Here is a 20,486-nt window from a genome sequence, read left to right as displayed (position 1 = left end):
CTGAATGTCGTGCACTACAGTGCGTCATTCAACAGATGCATGCATGTTGTTGAACAAGACTTTGCATTAAAGAAGCAAGCAGTTCATTTGTCCATTCGTCGGTCTTTCACATTGTACTTTCTTGTAAAAAGTTATACATTTTGTCATAGTTCTTGCTTGTAAAGGTTACTTTTTCTCATAAATAGGTCAATAATCTTTCCCTCTGAAATGTAGTAGAGTAGAAGTCTAAAGCAGCATAAAACCAAAAGACTCCCACCAGTATTTAAAAGATCTGATTTCTACCAACATTCTGGGTGAGGGAAAGGTTGAACAGAAGCCTGGAGGGAGGCCACATGTGTAAACCACACATGTGGCCTCCCTCCAGGCTTCTGTTCAACCAAGGGCCCCCAAATCACTAGATGTGCCTCTGGCTGTGGAGATCACTACAATGATGACATCATAGTGTGAACATGTTGTGTTTTGTTTTCCAGTGGGGACTGAACATGGTCAGGCAGCCATTGAAAGTGCTGCTGTCTTTCTGTTTGAGACCTTCCACAACAAAGACCATGTGGGCACAGAGGAGACCCGAGCCATCAAACAGATGTTCGGCCCCTTCCCGTCATCTGCAGCCGAAGCCTCCTGTGCCTGTGTGGCTCGGCTGGTGGCTCAACTCGGAGACTCCCGAGTTGAGAACTTCATCCAGACCCTGTGCTCCCGTCACAACCCCCAACGAAGCTCTGCTTTCGGACGCAACATCGCCTTTTCGCATGACTGCTACACATTGGACCCTCTGGAGGACCTGCCCTGCTCTGGCATCCACGAGGAGAACGCAAGTCTGGACTTCATCAACTTCCTCAACAGCCAGCAGAGCGAGAGGAAGGCGAGTGAGGAAGAGGGGTCCAGCTCAGGAAGAGCTCTGAGCTCTGGGGATGGAGCCATCCTTAGAACGGAGGTGGAGAAGTATCTGGATGGAGGCAACATGATCTCGTCCAGCCCAGAGGAGCTGTGCACCTCCCTGTTTGAAATGCTGGCCTCCCACAAGAGCGACGATGAGCTGCAGAATGAGGTTTGTGTCACTGGGAAATACAATCTGACATATATATATATATATATATATATATATATATATATATATATATATATACATATATATATATATATATATATATATGTATCAGTGGCAGGCCATGCACTTTATACCTGGGCCTTCACTGCTGTCCTGCAGTTGAACCACCTAACCTCAGCTACGGTTATTATTTGTTTCATGGAAAAATGAAGCTCAACACCTACAAATACACTAAATGCAGAGTGCAGATAACGTTACATGATTACGCACACGGGATGCTGCGTCATTAACTGACAATGCATTAAAAAAACTGCGGCGCTAAAACACGTATTCCACCGCACACTGAAGAGCATGGACCATTCAGATATTATTCACATTTTCACCATATCATAAAAACAACACCATAATCACATGAACACAGTAGTAACACTCCCTCCAGGAAATACACGACACCTGAGCGCTTGTTAGTGACGGATTTATTTGTCTGTCAACACCGAGAGGGAAAATGAGTCCACAAGATGATTACTTCAACACTTTAACACTTTAAATTAAACACTTTAACTTTAACACTTTGTGCGGAGTATATCGACTTCTGCCGCTTTTGAAACAGTACTTGGGCTGAGACTGATGACGTTTCACAAGTACACGAGTTCACGAACCAAATGTTATTGCACTTTTGTTCATATAGCAGTACTTTTAAAATAAAAGTGCGCAATACACTTGTCTATTAACGCGTTAACTTTCTATGTATTTATAATCCATCCAGTTCAATTTGAAAAATGAGAATAATATTTGTTAAAATATAATGTGTGCTTTCTTTATTTGATAGTTGTTTACTACAGAGAGACGTTACTACTACTAGACGTCTTGAATATAGATATAATGATGTAAATGGTATATATAAATGATTATATATATATATATATATATATATATATATAAATAAATAAATAAATAAAATAAATAAATTTAAAATAAAATAAAATAAAATAAAATAAATAAATAATTTGGGCCGTGGGTCCCGGCTTGTCATTAAGGGGTGATGGTGGGTCCCGCAGCCAGACCAGTTGAGAACCACTGCTTTAGATGACTTGGCTAACACTAAGACCATTGTTTCGTCACACTTCTCTCTTGCCGTTCCAGTCGGTTTGGAGTCTAACCCTGTAAGAGTTTCTAGCCTTGCTGTTATTCTGTGTTGATCTGGGCTTCTCCACTGATAACTGGTGGTCTCATCAACACCTGGAGAAGAACTTAAGGGATCATTTTCAGCTTGAACTTAAAATGAGGAGTCAACTCTCAGCATGGTATTTCTGTGACATAAGGTTTGATGTGTCCTAATGGTACATTATTGATTCTATAACCTTTACCTTCAATGGCAGCCCTTTGTGGATGCATCTTGTCCTGGCTGCTAGACCAAGTAGTCTTGGCCTTTACCTCCAGACCTTTTTCGACATTTCCAGCTTCCTGCGTGGCTTTGACCTTCATTGGTAGTAAAGACACTTTGGAGTTATTAGCAGATCGACATGTACACATAACGGCAGAGGTCAGCCTTTAAGACAGCTGCTTTGAGATGTTAACACTGTAGAGGGGAGAGATGCGTCAGTGCTGCGTGCTCATTCAATATGAATAATGACTTAATGTGATATCATTATTATTATTAGTCATTACAAACAAATTGTAAGAAGAAAATAATCTGAATGAGCTTGATTGGCCAGGTTTGTGCACATACAAGGGATTAGTTTTTCCATTCCCTCGATGTAATTGCACACAAAAATAAATAACAATAGACAGGACTGTGATGTATACAAGTAGGATGAAATGATAAATATTATACAAAGACATATAAAAAGCTCCAAGGTTTAGTTTGACATGCACGAAGATGCTGAAAACATAAGCATGTCAGCCTGATGATTGGACTGAACCTCATTCTGAAGGCCGACATCTTGTTCATGTTTGCTGTTGTCTGATGCGTCAGGGTTGCCCATCAGTATCGTCCTCATCGGTAGATACAGCAACAGTGAGCAACTTAAAGGTTGTACGGTAGTTGTGACTGAAGATTTATTCTACACTTGTCTCTTTTTAAAATCCACCACCAACCCCTGTGCCATCTCTATGGCTTAGCTTTTCCATCAGTGAGGAAGAAGCAGACAAGTGTTTTAAAGTATGCATCTTTTTTATTTAGAAAAGCTCCAAATGATACTGTCTCCTGCCCTCAGAGAATAATGAAACAGAAGTGTAATGTATGGTCCTCACTGGCTGAACATCTTGGGATGAACAGATGGGGGTTGTTCTCTCTGCTATGCTATTACTAGCATTTTGTCTCCAGCAGTTGTATGCATTTATAAAAAGTGAAGGGATGACAGATATTTATATGCAGCATATGTTTCTATGTCTTTGGGTGAGGCCACGCTGTGACAGTCAGCATCTCACAAGAAGAGCTTTCAAGCTGGAGAAAACAATGGAGGAACAAATAGGTTTGAAAAAGGACAGCTACCAATAAAGCATTGCTGTTTGTTAAGCATGAATTGTTGAACAAACTGAAACGACTGTTTGACAGAGAGCTTTATAGGGACCAGATTTCCTCAGGAGAGCAGCGATTGCATTGAGCTAATATAACCGTTGAGCTAAGAGAAGGCTAAGCCTTCTGCTCTCATCTGCCTCCACATCGTCCTGTGTGAAGGGAAGAACGTGCACTGAAAAGACATCTAGAAGAAAGGTCAGGCTCAGGATCTCGGTTGGCCTTGAAACCTCCAGCAGTTATTACCTATTCTTTACATTTACTTCTGAATCAGGAAAGTGCTCCATCACTCTGTCCCCCCGCATTTTCACCCACTTCATTCTCCTACCCTGACTCCTCGGCAGCATCTCTCTGTCTGTCTCTCTCTGCCCAGCAGCTCTACAGACAGAGAGAGTACCATTCCTTATTGCGTGGACTACTTTTGATTTTTGTGGTAATCCTGGTTCATTATGCCTCGATGAGTAAAGACGAAACAAAAAACAGTTGGCTCTGCTTGGGCGGACAAGGAATGCTAATGTGGTAGCATACAGTAGCAGTAACGTTATTGATGGTGGCACTGACAAACTACAGTAACGTGTTAGACAAGTGGCTGTGGGGGGGGGCAGTGAAGTTATGGGTTGTTGGGTCTCTGCAGTGCAAAAGCCTGTTTGTTGTTTGGGAGGGATGCAATTCTTCTATTCCATTCACAGTGGCACTTCTAAGTTGTGTTGGACCGAAGCATTTGCCAAGTAAAAGCCATGTAACAGAACCCCGTGACTCCTGACATAACATGTTAAGATAAGATAAGATCAAATAAGGTAATCCTTTATTAGTCCCGCAGTGCGGACATTTACATGATCACAGCAGCATAGTGGACAGGCACAAAACACGGGTTACATGACCTTTCACTTCTGCTCTTGCCAGATCTGATGACAGACACAATTTTGTTCATTTTTGCTGCATATTTTGGCAACATTCTTGTTGCATGTGAAATATTTGTGGAATGTGGCTCATTTAGTGAAGTGTACAGCAAAGGGTTTTGAAGGTAAATTCCTTTTGTCAGTAACGGCTTGTCGAGTGAAAGCCCCGCCTCCATCAGTGCTGAGCTGCTGTGGACTGACAGAAGAGGACGAGTGTGTGTGTCCTGGGTAGACATCCTGTCGGTGTTCAGATCACACTGAAGAGCTGCTTCATTCTAGTTCAATCATTGGTCTTTTGCTAAACGAAGACAAGAATAAAGGTCATGTAAAAACACATGTCTCTATCTTGTTTTTAAAGAAGTCTACATTATTACTAGGGGTGTAACAATATGTGTTGCTAAGAAGAATTATTACAGGTTATCTCTGACTTTACGATCAAAACATTTAATACAAAATACACTGTATTGTATTCCAAATACAAGCAGGCTCAGTGATTTGGACAAGGGCTGTAGCCTGTGTACAAGACCAGATATTAACTCAGTAGTAGTTGTAATGAATATCGTGACGTTCACATATACCAGCAGTGAGCTATTTAACCAGCTCGCACTGGGGACCTGTGAATGAGCAGAAAAGTAGCCTATTGTCTATCAGAAATGCTGTTTGAAAAGGGATCTATTTTCATACTGTCAACATGAGGGATTCCACATCGGATGTTTTTATTTGGTATTGTTTTCCATTTTAATTTATTCCTATATTAATGCCTCAACATTTCTTTTCACAAAGTCTGGTAGAATTATGTCTGAATCCAACCAAATCCTTTCATCATTTCTTATTGCACTGAATATGTGACTGGTAGGGTGCATTTATTTCATGTTGATTTGGTTTCACACAGCTCTGTCAAGTCGGGACTTACTTCAAATATGTCTTTACTTGTTCCATCTACCAGATGAAAAACTAAGTAGGCAAGTGTGAATATAAAATGAGAGATAAAGGAGCAGAGGACGCAGACGTTACCCTCCTGACCTGTCTCCTTGAGGAGGTGGAGTTCTTATACAGTTGATGCTTTGGGACTAGACTTGCCTCTGGGAGGGTGGATCGTACAGAATCCATCTGAAGGAGAAACTGGGCCTCTCGGTCCCAGCAGAACCCAAACCCAACCAGTCCACTCGGAGGACAGAATTCATGGGAGTTCATAGGAAAAGAAAGAAAAAATCCCTTTGAGCAGGTGAAACCCCCACCACCTCCCACCATCCTATACACTCAACTCTAATAACACAGAGACATTCAGGGGGACCAATAGAAGTTTAGAACAGACATAAAAGAGACCACGGAGAGAAACAAAGACCCCAACAAAGACGGTGGCTGACCCCACATCAAAGTGCGTCTGTTGTTCTACTTCCCTGCTGTGCTAACTATTGCCTTCCCAAGGGAGGACAGACTGAAAGAGCAAGCCATACCTCCATCCTGAAACCAGCCCTGAAACACACTGCATTGTTGGACAGGATCAAATGACAGTCCCCGGGCCTTCGGGTCTACTATTTTACAATTACAGAGCACAAACGTGATCATCACTTCCGTCTCACGATGATGTTGATGACTGTCTGTGCAGCCTCGTCCTCATTGGGGTTGTAATTGTGAGCTGCTGTGCACAGGATTTCTAGTTGTTGTTGTTTTTCTGTCACATGCTAAGTGCCAGGTGGCTATGGAGGCTAAGCGGCAGAGCATATTCTGTACCAGGCGGATGGTAATTACCAGGTGCTCAGCCTTGGCAGTAAGAAGCCATAGGATGTGTATACATGTGTGTGTGTTTGTGTTTGCTGCTAGTGTAGATGACTGCTTTTGGCTACTGATTTTCAACCCCCCCCCCCACGCTCTCACTCCAGCTGTTCGAGCTCCTGGGCCCAGAGGGGCTGGAGATGATCTCCATCCTCCTCCAGCGAAGGGCGGCCATCGTCGACTCCCTCCTCACCATCCCAACTGACAGGACCAGCTACCCGCCAGGTGAGGCAGCCCCATGGCAACCAGGTCATCGCCACAGTAACACACTTATACTGACTATTTGAAGTAAACACGAGTACCATTTATTTGTTTCCGTAGGTAAAAGAAACAAATGTGAACTGTTGAGAATCCTGAAGGTCTTCAGGTTATATATGCATTGTCATACAGAATCAAATATCAAATAACAATATGTGTATGTTGTATGCCTGAAAGAGGAGCTCGGCTGTGTACATCTTACTGCTAGACCACATGTCTTGCTTTCTGACGCAAGCTGATGACACAGAGGTGCCAATAACAGGTCTCTTTCTTCCCACCGGAGAGCCTTCCCTGCAGCTGCAGCATTGTGTTTGTCAGCTCTGGGAAAAGTAATGCTGGAGCTCATTTGCAGACAGACCGTTGCTGCTGAAACCCGGCGTGGAACCAAACATCGTACTGTATCTGCGTACATGTCGGCAGATCATTAACAAGACAAAAACAGCTAGTAATGGGTAGCTCAGCGATAGCTCCAGCATTCATGTTCATATTCTCGTGTGATAGGGTTTTTACTTACTGCCACATCGGTGCATTGGCTGGAAGAGCGCCATGGTCGGGTGAAGGTGTGACCATATTTTTGTCGAAAATAATAAGTCAACCGTTGGTCATAACTTTTGATTGAACGTAATTTCAAAGTTTTTTGAATCTGCTCTCTTGATTTTGGCAAACATTTCCAGAAGAAGAGGCGATGATGTAATACTTGTGACAGACCTAATCATGAATCAGAGAAATGCTATAATCTGATGCCCTACATAGAGACAATAAGGGCTGATATGTACATGTGATGCTCAGGCCCAAGTAAGCACAGGCTCTTGTGTGTCTTTGTTGTCATTATCTGGCTCTCCAGCAGCTGAAAGCTGTTTATTGATTCTTGATCAGATAGTATTTCACAAGGCCTGAAAGTGAACTGTTCTAAAGCAGCCCACCTGTAGCTTTACCCGCCTTCCATGCTCATGTCCTACTGCCTCTGTGCCAGCGACAGCCTTTTTCTGTTTCTCTGTTCATGTGTCAGTACGTCCCTCTGTCCGTCCATTTATGGCCTTAACTCAAGAAACCATATGCTAATTATGACAATTTAACACAAATATCGAATAGAACTAGAAAAGCATTTCCTGCTGAAAATGCATTGGAAGGCTGAAATCTGAAATTAATCGCAAAAACATTGCTGAAAATAGATATCCAATTCAAAAACAAATTGCAAAAAGCTTAATAATTCAAAAAGTTTAAAGATTACAAATATGAAAAGTCATATCACACCTCTCCTGAAAGAGCTGAACATTTTAGAGCCACAGTTTCTGTGGCTTAAAAAAATTCATCAGTGGTGATATTTGTAGCAGTATAAGTTGTAGTAGAAGTATTATCAGTAGAAGTATTAGTAGCATTAGAATAACTACTAGTAGTAGTAGTAGTGATATTTGTAGTAGCAGTAGAAGTTGTAGTAGAAGTATTATTAGTAGTAGAAGTATTATTAGTAGTGGAAGTATTAGTAATTAGAAGAAGTAGTAGAAGTAGTATCAGTAGTCATAGTAATAGCTGCAGTATTGGTCGTAGTATTTAATATCACAGTAGTAGTAGTAGTAGTAGTAATAGTAATAGTAATGACAGTAGAAGATGTAGCAGCAGTAGTAGTAGTACTAGCAGCAGTCGTACTAATAGCTGTAGTAGTATCACTACTTTTAGTAGCATGAATAGCAGTAGTAGTAGCAGTTGTCGTATAAGTAATAGTAGTAGTGGTAGTAATAGCAGTAGTGGTAGTAATAACATTGATGGTAGCAGTAATAGCAGTAGCAGTAGTAGTAATAGTAGCAACAGCAAAAGTTATAGTAGAAGTAGTAGTAGCAGTAGTAGTAATCCTGTATTAGCAGTATTAGTTAGAGCATTTATTTTTTTAACAAAAAAGCCTAATTTTGAGCTTGTTTAAATACAGTTAATCCATGTGGCTTTTATTTTGAAAGGGTGGGGCTGGGTGGGGGAGGGAGGGGGAGAGGAGACATAATCATAATGTTTGACACACATAAACAGAGGTTATTAAATGACAGGCTTCATCACAAGCAGTTCAGTTAGAATTCACTCTCTGGGGCTTTTATTTTGAAATGGGGTGTGGGGTGTGGGGGAGAAGGGGAGAGGAGACAGAATCATAATGTTAGATAAACACAAACCGGTTATTAAATGACAGGCTCATCACAAGCATTTCAGTTAGGATTCATTTTTACACACACACACATGCATACACATAGTTTGGTCCGGTCTCTGTTGTTATGAGGTATCGTAGAGCTCTGGATGAACACAGACGGCTACAGGATTTATTTCCTGATTCAACAACGGCAGGAAGTCAGTGATGACAGGGGGAGCAACTCAACGCTGATAGGCTATCGCGCCACAGCGTCACGCGATTATTTCTCAGAAGTTGAAAAATTTCAACTCGCGCGTTGGTGATTTTGCGGCGTCCAACGCGTCCACCGCACTGCAATAACGCGTCCACCGCACTGCAATAACGCGTCCAACGTGCCGCGCCATCGCAAAATCGCGGCACGCCAGTCTCATCGCGTCTGTGCATAGACTTTGTATGTAATCTCGACGAGCGTCAAAAAATCAACGCGACCGGTGTGAACGCAGCATAAGACCTGAATGACTGTATGAGAGACACAGAGAGAGAGGGAGAGGAGTGTATGTGCGCGTGTGTCTGTGAGTCTGTGTGTTCATCAACATCACTAATTGGCTCAATCGCGAACACCTGTGTGCCTGAAGCCATTTGAAAATATTCTCCATAGAGATCCTATTGAAAAAATAAAAAGCTTCATAAAAAATGGAGGAGGAGAAGCGGTGCGACGGAAGAAATAGAAGAAGTTGAATAAAGAAACAGGATAACAATGACATGAAGTTATCCTGTTTCTTTATTGTTGGAATGCTGTTAAACTATTGTTCTTCGAATCTTTATTGTTGGAATGCTTAACAGCATTCCAACAATAAAGAAACAGGATAACAATAGTTGGAATGCTTAACAGCATTCCAACAATGAAGATTCGAAGAACAATAGTTTAACAGCATTCCAACAATAAAGAAACAGGATAACTTCACGTCATTGTTGGAATGCTTAACAGCATTCCAACAATGAAGTGAGGACATTTTGGGCAGACATGGATGTAAAGTGCAAGTTGAGCGGTTGGCGCTGGTATTCAACCGCGAGGTGGTAGTTGTAGTTTTTACCTCCATCCTGAGCCACTGTTTCCGTTGTCCTGAGGTGGCTGGTTCTCCTCTTCTCAATGTGTGGAGTAGAGCTGTAGGTATTTAAGGATATTGGTGGAAAGATAGGATTGATATATTTTCATTGGTAGAGCTGTCTTTTGATCCACATGCAAGGTAGACATCAAAGAGCGGCTGAGGATTAGAGGAGAGAGCTCTTGCTTTGTTGGAATAATCCCTGCAACTATTCCAAGTCATTCACCCTCCTTTAGACCCTGTCCAGGTTTTGGAGTCATTTGAAACTCACAGGTCCTATATGTAGATTTGAATGCTTAGTGTGAAACAGTACTGTTCACTCATCTATCATGTTAAACCATTGTTGTATATCGTGGTGTAATCACACATCGATCCGTGATCGGTTCGGATCACACCTCCCGGTGTATTGTATTTATTTTTTACAGTTTAATCATCATAGTGTGTCATAAAGTTTTACTGCTGCTGTTCCCTTTCAAGTCCCCGAATATCAATGCAGAGTGTCAGTGAACAGATATAAAGCAGTAGTGTGTTCACCTGAACGGAGCAGGTTGGAAGCATTTAACGATGAAGTCATGGCGAGCGGAGGAACGTCAGAAGCTCCGGCGTCATTTAAGTCGCGAGTTTGGGAGCATTTTGTTTCCCCTGTAACTTATAATGACGGATGAGGGTGGTGGACAAAGCATGTCGGCGTTATTTAAAGAGAGAGACACACGACAACGGCAATATAGTTTGAAGCGCCACCACCACAGTCTTGTGGACCTCCAGGGCAACGGAGAGCTACGTGACTGTGAACGCTCACTTCATCACGGTGGAGTGGAGATTCATAGTCCTGTAGACACGCCCCCTCTGTGAGAGTCACATAGACAGGTGCTGTAGACACGCCCCCTCTGTGAGAGTCACACAGACAGGTGCTGTAGACTCGCCCCCTCTCTGAGAGTCACATAGACGGGTCGTGTCTACAGCACCCGTGAAGAGCAGCAGAGTGAAGCTAGACTGCTCACTGGCTGTTTCTTTCTTTCAACATTGATCAAAGGACGAGGGTCTCAATATACCTCATGTTGCACTTAAACTTAACAGAATTGAGTATTCTTGAATGTTTTATTTATTTATTTCAAATTGGACATCTTCAATATTTGTGTTTTTATGTAAGCCCAAAGTTCTTTGCTTTAAGTGTTCTTTAAGTTATTTAATTAATAAATGGAAAGTAAAGTTATATTTGACTCCTCCCCTTTTCTTTGCTGATCCGAATAATTATCCGAACTGTGACTCAAGAACCGTGATCCGAACCGTGAGCTTTGTGATCCGTTGCACCCCTAGTTGTATACCATCTGCTCCTGTTCAGTGGTAATATTACATAATGCAATTATTAGGGTAGCTGAGACATGATGTAATCAATCAAATTGATTTAAATCAAATTCTAATGTTGAATCATTCAGATGTATAAACTTCTTCTGAGTGTTTTTTGATGCTAAAGGTACGCTATGGACCTTTTGACAACCAGTGGTGCTATTCATGTTTCTGTGAGCGGATTCTCATTCTGTCCTGCACACACACACAACACAAGCATACGGCAGACATGATGCACACAGTTAGTGGTTGAAACTGGAGCTAGACCAATAAATTGTCCAGAACAATTTTTTCACTTCCTGTTGGAATGCATTTGCATCTTTTCTTCCAGTTTAGAAGGTGTTACAGTAACGTTACCACATCCATCAGTGACTGTGAGGACGACATATGAAAGGTTATGAGGACATGTTTTATTACTGTATAGTGTCTCTTGGTGTAGATGGTTCCGTTATGACAAACTACAAAAGTACCAAAGCATATTAGTACCTGGCTGGTCAGGCTGGACATGCAAAAGCACATGTGGTCAGTGTTTTTGTAACACAGGTCCACGCAGAGAGAGCCAAATGTTCCAACCTGTCTGTTAGCTAGTTGCTAGCTATCGGCAAATCCCTTTTGAAAAGCCCATAGTTAAACATGTAGTTTACCTTTGTCTGCCTGTCTGGCAGTGAGAGTAATAACAGAAACATTGTTGATGTGCTTCTTGTATGCTGACCAGCGTCTCAGAGAGCAGCAGCTCCTCACAGCTCCACAAAATAGCTGTTATTTGGATAAACTGGCATTCTAGATGGTTACTTTCTTGCCTGACAAATGACAAAAAACTTTTTTTTTTGGCAAGAAAAGAGTGATAACATTTATGTTTAAACAAACACTCAATGACTTGAGCCTTTCAGAGTCCTCGTATACTTTTTTAGGATCAGCACTCTAATGATTGTTATGGCTCCCTCCTTCATGTATGACTCCAGTCATGTAGGCTTCGTGCTTCTCGTTGACGTGGATCTGAAACTCTGCAGGTGGTGCTGTGGTGTCAGTACTAGTTAACAGCTCGTCTACAGGGTTATAAAACTGGGTGCAGTGTTTCTTAGTCTTATATAGTTAAGAATACTTCATTCTAAATATAGTATGGAAAGCTAGACAATAAGCAAATGATCTGCAATAACCTTTCCAGTGACGGTAAAGTTTGGTAAAGTATACTGTGAAACAGCCATAAGTGTGTACGTTTAGCTGTAGTTGCTGCTTCAAACTCAGCTGATATTCCCATTGTGAAGAACTTTTGATCAGCGTTTAAACGTTCCCTTGCCAGACAGCTTTTGAGATTAGTGTTGCCTTGACAACTGAGGGTGAAGTCAGGAGAGGTTAAAAAAGGATGATTAAATGTTCCACTATTTGCATGCCATCAGGAAGAGTGGGATTTAGTGGGAATGCCTGTCTCCTGCTGATTAGCTTTTAAATTGCAGTTTGCAGCTTGGCTCTTGCATGTTTATCACAGAACAGCTTGTCTTCTCCACATTTCAATGGCCGATAGAGGCAGTGATATGTGGAGTGGACAGTCACACAGACAAAGCACTGAATAAATCAATGGCTATTTAAGACAAGATCATATGGATAATATCAGTATATTATAATGTTTATGGCTACCGCTGAGCCTTGATCCCCTGATTGCAACCTCATGTTGTCAGTTGAAGCATCTGTCATTTCCTGCTGTGTCATTGTACAGCAGAAGACAACTGTTAATGTTAACAAACCTGCCAGCTTCTACTCTTCGAACTGCGAACCCTAATTTCATAGAATGTTCACAAAATAGTTTGTTTCCACACAATACATGAAGCAAGGCTCTCTGCTCGCGTCTTTCAACAGTTCACACACACTACAGCACTCCAGCGGCGATATGCCAGAACAGAGCCTCTGATCTTGGGCTTTTTTCGGGGAGCTCCAAAAGCCATCGTGAGTGGAAAATCAGAGCTAAAGTTGTGTACTGTGAACTACTGCGGGAGGCTGACAGCCCCAACCTGGTAGCAACAGCCTCCTGTGGAGTGTTTGTGTTTGCTACATGTACAAATGCCTTTGACTGGCTCATTAAACACGCGTCTGGTTCTCTTCAGGTGTTGTACAGTAGGTGTCGAGGAATATGTGCAGGAATCAGTTTCCCAGGCTTGATGTACCATAGCAAATGGTTCTGCCAGGAATTTTGGACAATTTCCTCAGGCCATGATCAGAACAGATCGAGTACAAACTCAGCTCAGCGCTCTGAGTGTGGCGGCTCACACAGAGAACGAGGACTCAGTGGATGCAGGGATCCTCACTGCTGAGCACGTTTTACAATCAAGCAATCTATTTGGCTGCTTTATTTATCATTATTAGAGGGCTTACATGTTGGCGAGAGACATTTTTCTACAGTACTTTGAGCAGATAGAATTATAAGGAGGATTATGGTTTGCTTTGAATGTCTTTGTGACAGCAGATATCATTAGCACTGGGCAGTTATTTGGATGAAGCTGAAATAATTTATCTTCATATATACTACAGATATATACTTTATTCATCCAAGGGGAAATTTGTTCGCTACAGCAGCAAAAGGTATACTATGCAATAAAAGATGCACAATATATACAATAGAATAGTATTCATTTAACAAACTAGATAAACTGAACAGTAGTGCAACAACAGTGTAGCAGTGTGTAGATATGTGGAGGATGATCTGGCCAGAGGTGATTTATTATAGAGTCTTATTGCAGTGGGCAGGAATGTTCTCCTGTATCGGTCCTGGATGAGTCTGTCCCTGCAGGAGGTGGTGGAGAGGGTGGTCCAGGTTATCCAATATGGATAATAATTCTTCAGTGTCCTCCTCTCCACCACCTCTTCCACATTGTTTTGTTTGCAGTCAATGATGGAGCCGGCCTTCTTAACTAGTTTGTTAAGTCTGTTGGTGTCTCCGGCTCCAATGCTGCTCCCCCAGCAGGCTACAGAAGTACAGTGCACTGGCCACAACAGACTGTAGAACATCTCCAGCATCTTGCTGCACACGTTGAAGGATCGAAGTTTCCTCAAGAAAGAGAGTCGACTCCTCCCCTTCTTGTACACAGCGTTGATGTTGGACTTCCAGTTCAGTCTGCTGTCGATGGAGACATCCAGGTACTTGTACTCCTCCACCATGTCCACATCCTCCCCCAGAACTCTGTGGTTGTAGAGCTGCCGTCTTCCTCCTGAAGTCGACCACCATCTCTCTGGTCTTGGCCACGTTCAGAAGCAGGTGATTTCTACCGGCCCACTCCACAAAGTCATCCACTACTGCCCTGTACTCCTCCTCCCGTCCATCCCTTATACACCCGACCACTGCAGAGTCATCAGAGAACTTCTGCAGATGGCATGACCCAGAGTTGTACTGGAAGTCAGTGGTGTATACGGTGAACAGGAAGGGACACTGGCCAGGTTAGGAGACAGAACAGGGAACTGTTCTGTCTCCTAACCTGGCCAGTTGTCACAGAGAGGAGGGGGGGGGGGGGTCATGGTGTCAGTGGTGGAAGAGCCCTTTGAAGTAGAGGGCTCTGTGTCCATGCGGCTCACCAGGGGGGAGGCAGCCGAGGTGTTTGTGAGGTGAGGAGGAGACAGATGAGGGCTGTGAGCTAAACCGATTGAAGAAAGAGTTTAGCTCGTTGGCCCTCTCCAGGGAGCCCCCTGGTTGTCTCCCTCCAACCTTGAAGCCAGTAATCTGCTTCATCCCGGTCCACACCTCCCTCAGGTTGTTCTGCTGGAGTTTGGCCTCCAGCTTCCTCCTGTAGGAGTCCTTGCACTCCCTGAGCTTCAGCTTCAGGTTGCGCTGAACTCTCCTGAGCTCGTCCTTGTGGAGGTGTGCTGCTTGGCGTCACAACGATGTTGCTCCACTTTCTCTGGTCCCTGGGTTTTGGTTGCCCTGAGCTCTGGAGATGGTTTCACACTTTTTTGGGTTAGTGTATTTCTGCTGCCTTCCTTCTTGCTCGCACACTCAGGCCAACATTATCACAACGTGATTGACGCCCATCAGCGAGTGTATCTGTAACACACGTGTCATTATAAATTCCACTGCTCTTCTGGGCAAGACCCGCCCTGTGCATGCAAGCGCTAGGATTGGCCAGGTGTCTGTGCGAGCAGAGGTACTGGTTACCTGATTCGTCCGGTTCCTATATCCTGACCCTCACTACTCAAGCAGGGCAGAAAGTACGGATCATACCTGAATCCTCTTCTGCTCTCTGTATTCGTCTCCTGTTGGTCATTGTCATTTTGATATGCTCGTTACAGGCCAGTGTTGCCTACTTTAGCCCGTTATTGTCTCTTTTGAGCTACAGAAGGCCCTCATTTCTGTTAATTCAATAAATCCAGCGACAACTGTACATGTTTCAGACTACTTTAATACGTATCCACGAACAACTGTTACACGTCTTCCTTCCTCTAGAACAGGGATTCCCAAAGTGGGGTGCGCGCACCCCTGGGGGTGCGCGAGCTGCCTCTAGGGGGTGCGCGAGAGGAAAAGTGTAATGGCGGTCTGATGGTGTAATAATATTAAATATAAAAAAAAAAATGTAATTTTAATTTAAAAACTGTCAGGTGGGACATCTGAAGCTATCGGTCATAAAAGAGGAGAGGGACAGAGAGAGAGAGAGGAATCGGAGGCGAGGGGAACGGAGAAGTGCGTTGGGGAGAGACCGGGAGAAGAAATCGAGCCAGAGTCAGAGGAAGATGAGACGGAGGAGACCGAAAAGGAGGAAGGGATAGCACAGACAAATCGGGAGCACATCGGCCCATCGCGGAGTCAAAGTGAAAAAAGAGGAAACGAGAGTGAGCATCAGACTGGGAAAAAAAGAGGAAATATGATGAAAAGTATGTGTGTCTGGGCTTCACTTGGATTGGCAACGCAGATTCCCCAAAGCCACAGTGCGTGGTGTGCAGTGAGGTTCTGGCTAACAGTCTGAAGCTCTTATTTACGTCGCCACCTGAACACCAAGCATGCCAGTGCAAGTCAAAAGCCCCTTACATTCTTTATATCGAAATTGGAGGAGTTACAAAACAGCCAAAAACAACTGGAGTCTCATTCATGTGTTGGTCTATAAATGACGCACTACGGGCTTCATATCTGGTTACAGAATAGCGAGAAAGGGGCTACCGCACACAATCACTGAAGACGTGAGCTCGCCAGCTGCCAGAGAGATGGTGGAATGTATGATTGGGGAGAAAGAAGCAAAAAAGTTGGACATGATCCCGGTGTCCAACAACACTGTGTCGCTCCGCATCGATGCTTTGTCCGAAGACATCCTGGCTACATTAGTCGCTCATTAATTGTAAATTAAATGTGATAATCTGCCTCTGAATCTGTGCGTGTGTCCTCGCATCCGTATTGCTCTTTAAAAGTGACGCCTTGTGTCACTGAAAGTTATTGAAACTTTGTTGCAGTGTGTCAGGGCGTTTTCACACCTTCAGTTCGTTTGCTTTGTTGCAGTTGCTCCTTTGTTCGGTTTGTGTTCACACTGCAACATTTAACAGCGGACTACATCTTGTAAACAAATGCCACGCGCGAGCAAACTGTTCTCTCATTGGTCCGATTCTTATGCGGCTATGAAGGCTTAAAAGGCTCTGTTGCTTCATCTTTTTTTTTTTTATTAAGGGGGGGGGGGGGTGCGCGAACCCGGTCGGGATGTAGAAGGGGGTGCGCGGCCTAAAAAGTTTGTGAACCGCTGCTCTAGAACAAACTGCATCACACGCATGCGCACTAGTTAACTCAGGACTTAACAAACTCCCCTTTCTCTTTAAAGAAAAACAGTCACAAAAACAAACATTTGTTTTTTAGAAGCTTAAACATATAAACACAGGTTTAAACTTGCAATTTTAATGACTAGAGTTTGAGGGTAGTAAGGCTTTTGTTGATTAGCTCGTTTAGCCTTTAAGTTGCCATACACCTTCGCTGAGAGCCCTCAGCAGAACAAGTGCAGATGTCCCCTTCTTAGTCAAGCAGTCAGCGAGCTGTTCCTTGGAGGCTGACCACATAATCTGCTGGATGGTCCCAGAGTGGACGAGCTCCTTGACGCTGCTGATTTCGAGGCGGAGTCTCTTTTCAGTGACTGTTTTGGTGGACTTGACAGCATCAAGAAGAGAGTGATTGTCCGTTACACACACAATGGGCAAATTGTTCCGTGTGCAATCACCTGTGGTAAGTTCTGAGTAGAGTGTAGCCAAAAAGACTGCACTGTCAATGCCGTCTGCAAGTGCCAAAGTCTCTCCTGCTAAGGTGCTTCGGACAACTCTCCTGATCCTCTTTGACTGCCAGCATATGGGTGAAAATCTTCCATTCTCTCCCATAAGCATGACCAGGTGTCCGCCTTGAGTGCCTCCGTCTGGAAGGTTTCCCATCGAGGAATCACTGAACACCACTAGTTTCAGCGAGCTGTCTCTTCCCAAGTGCTGAAACCTCAAGATCACCTCTTCTGATCTCAGTTTCCTGACAAGTTTGTTTGCAGAGTGCAGAGTCTGAACAGTAGCATGCTTTACACTTGATGCTAGGATGGATATGTCACACATTATGTCTGGTCTACTCTGCCTTGCTACCCACAATATTTGGCCAATCTTCGACTTTAACATGTCAGTCTCAGTGTCTGTTAGAGGAGCCTCTCGCTGTGTGGCTCTGTTGGGTCCACAGGAATGGGTTGTAGATTCTTTATGTAGATACTTTGTTGCACTTGTATCTCATCCTCTAAAGAGTGAACCTCCATTCCAATGTAGCTGAAGCTGTTGTGCTCTTCACGTCCAACTTGAAAAGCAACTTTCAAGTGAGGGATGACTGTTGTGGAGAATGTTTCTGAACCACCCCAGATGAAATCATCCACGTGACAAGCAAGGAGTCCCATCACATTGCAGGAGTCATCCAGCCAGTAGAACACTGCTGGATCAACTCGTGACACAGTAGCTCCCAACTGCTGCATAGTGTCTTTCACTCTGTTGTACCAATACAGAGACGCATCTGCAAGGCCATAAACACACTTTTTTAACTTCCATAGAATTCCCTTGCTCTGAGCTTCTTGGGGAGGACGGATATAGACATTTCGGGTTAACGCTTTGCCTTGTAAAAAGGCTGCTTTAATGTCCATAGAGTTTAGCTGCCATTTCTTTTGACATATCACTGCCATAATCATTTTTAGAGACTCCGAGGCACATGTAGGTGAGTCTTTAGGGAGCTCCTGAGTGTTCATTTCTTCAAAGCCTCTTGCAACTAATCTCGCTTTAGGTACAACACCATCAGGTGTCTCCTTGAGTGTGCACACCCACCTCGTAGAGATGAATTTCTGGCCTTCATCATTCACCTCTTCAAACACATCATTATTTTTCCAGTTGCTGAGTTCACTGTGTTTGGCAGACATGAAGGCATCATCATTCACAATAAGTATGTCTTCTTCAGGATGGCTAGCACCTAACTCAACATGCTCAGATGGGACCACTTGAAGATTGCGTACTCGTCCTAAGTCAACAGAACCGGTAGTGCCAGAAATTTCCTCAGGCTCAATGTACTCCAAATTATACCAGTATTTGTATGTCCCAGTGGCTTTTCCTGCCCTGCTGAGGATTTTTCCAGTGTGTGCTTGGCCACTCTCACTGTCTGTGTATGTAACTACCTGTCCAGTTTTCAGACTAAGGCCCTCACAAGTTGTGGTTGAGTTGTTCTGTGATGCGTCCGATTGACCATGGCTACCTCCTTCTGGCTGTCTTGGTGTGTGAGGGGGTTCACTGTTCTCCTCACCATTTGTAGGCGTCTCTTCCTCACTTTCATTTTCAGTGTCATAGTTATTCTCATTGCAGCCAGGTTCTGGTAATGTTGTATGATGTTCAGTCCCGTCCAGCTGAATGTCCCTTTCTCCCAGCACTGCATGTGGGCTCTCTACTTTTCTAAGCCTGGAGTGATGTACACGAATGTAAGTGCCACCATGCCTCACAAATATCACCGCACCATCTTGGCCGATGACCACACCTGGACCTTTCCATTCTGTACAATCCACCCGTTTGTAGTAGACTTTGTCCCCTGTTTCGTATCGGTCATCAGTGGGCCGCAGTTGTTTACGAAGGGCTCTTTGGATCCTTTCAGAGGACTCAGCTTCTGTAAATGCTCTCCTTGCAGCATGTAATGTTGTGATATGCTGGGCTATCCAAGTACTCATATTAGTACCTTCCAGAGCTGGCGGCTTATTAGTGAGAACTGAAGGCAGATTTGGGTTTTGTCCAAATACCAGCTGATAGGGACTGTAGCCATGCACATTGTGCATAGAGTTCTTTGCCATCAGGGCCCAGTCTAGGCCCATCCTCCAGTCACATCCATTGTCCTTCTTCACTTTCATCAGGATTTCAGTGAGTGTTTGATTATGCCTTTCCAAAAGCCCATTGCTCCATGGGCTGTAAGCTGCAGTTGTTTTCACTTCAATGTTGAAGCTTTCAGCCATGTTCCTCATATCTTCGTTGTTGAATTCACCCCCATTGTCACTGAACAGTCTGCGTGGAGGACCATGAACACTTATCCAGCAATGTATAAAGTGCTTCACAATCTCTTTGGGTTTCTTGGTGGTGATGATGCTCCCTGCACTGAATCGTGTGAAGTGGTCAATTGCATGCAGATACCACACTCCCGGCTCTAGCTCATGCAAATCCACAGCTACAGTTTCATTGGTTGAGGCCATGGGCAAACCCACTGCAGGCTTTGGCTTTGGTTTGCTATATCTGATGCACGTCTCACAATTCTTTACAATGTCCTTAAGGATTGTGGTGCATTCATCATCAGCATTACCCGAGCAGGCCAGTAGTTTTTTCAGTCTGTCAACAGAGGCGTGTCCAAATTGCTTGTGTAGTTTCAACAGAACTTTCTGTTTTTCTTTTGTTGTCATGTTTTCTGTCACAGTGAGAATGTCATCCTCATTCTGGAGCTCATGTTCATCTGGGTTACTCACATCTCTGATGTTCACACAGTAATGTCCTGAATATGTTAGTTCAAGTTTCACTGGCTGTTTAAACATTGTGGCTTTGTCATTTTCAATGTCTAAAACAGCACCTGCTCTTTTCAGTGAAGTTTTGCTTAAAAGCAATGGGATATTTACTGGGACCACTTCTGTTTCAATGTGACATCTAGTCTGTCCTATCATGGCTGGGATTTTCACTTTCTTTGTAGAATGAACAACTCTCCCATCACCAAACTTGAATGATCTTATACTCTTTGTGTCCCCCATTTTCAGTAACTCACGTTGTGTTAGTCCACTCATGTAATGATCAAGCCATTTTTCTCCACACACAGTTCTAGTGCAAGCTGTGTCAATGACTGCTGATCCTAGAGACTCCACCATGAATATCTCTGTGTCAGACAACGATTCTTTTGACAACAAAGTAATGTTGCATTCTTCAACATCTGTCACTTTATCATCCTCTGTTA

General features: G+C 43.5%; 1 protein-coding gene across 2 annotated transcripts in view; it reads left to right on the top strand.

Annotated features, from left to right (window-relative positions):
* ascc3 (activating signal cointegrator 1 complex subunit 3) overlaps window positions 1-20,486 on the top strand; it is a 246,923-nt gene that overhangs the window by 16,839 nt on the left and 209,598 nt on the right. For both annotated transcript variants that reach the window (XM_079276288.1, XM_079276289.1), the window contains exons 4-5: window positions 471-1,045; window positions 6,346-6,463. In XM_079276288.1, coding sequence (XP_079132414.1) covers window positions 471-1,045; window positions 6,346-6,463 — 693 coding nt within the window. The remainder of the gene's footprint in view (window positions 1-470; window positions 1,046-6,345; window positions 6,464-20,486) is intronic.

This window comes from Melanostigma gelatinosum (genome assembly GCF_949748355.1).
Source record: "Melanostigma gelatinosum genome assembly, chromosome: 9".
Taxonomy (NCBI): Eukaryota; Metazoa; Chordata; class Actinopteri; order Perciformes; family Zoarcidae; genus Melanostigma; species Melanostigma gelatinosum.
This window is presented reverse-complemented; position numbering and strand designations above follow the sequence as displayed.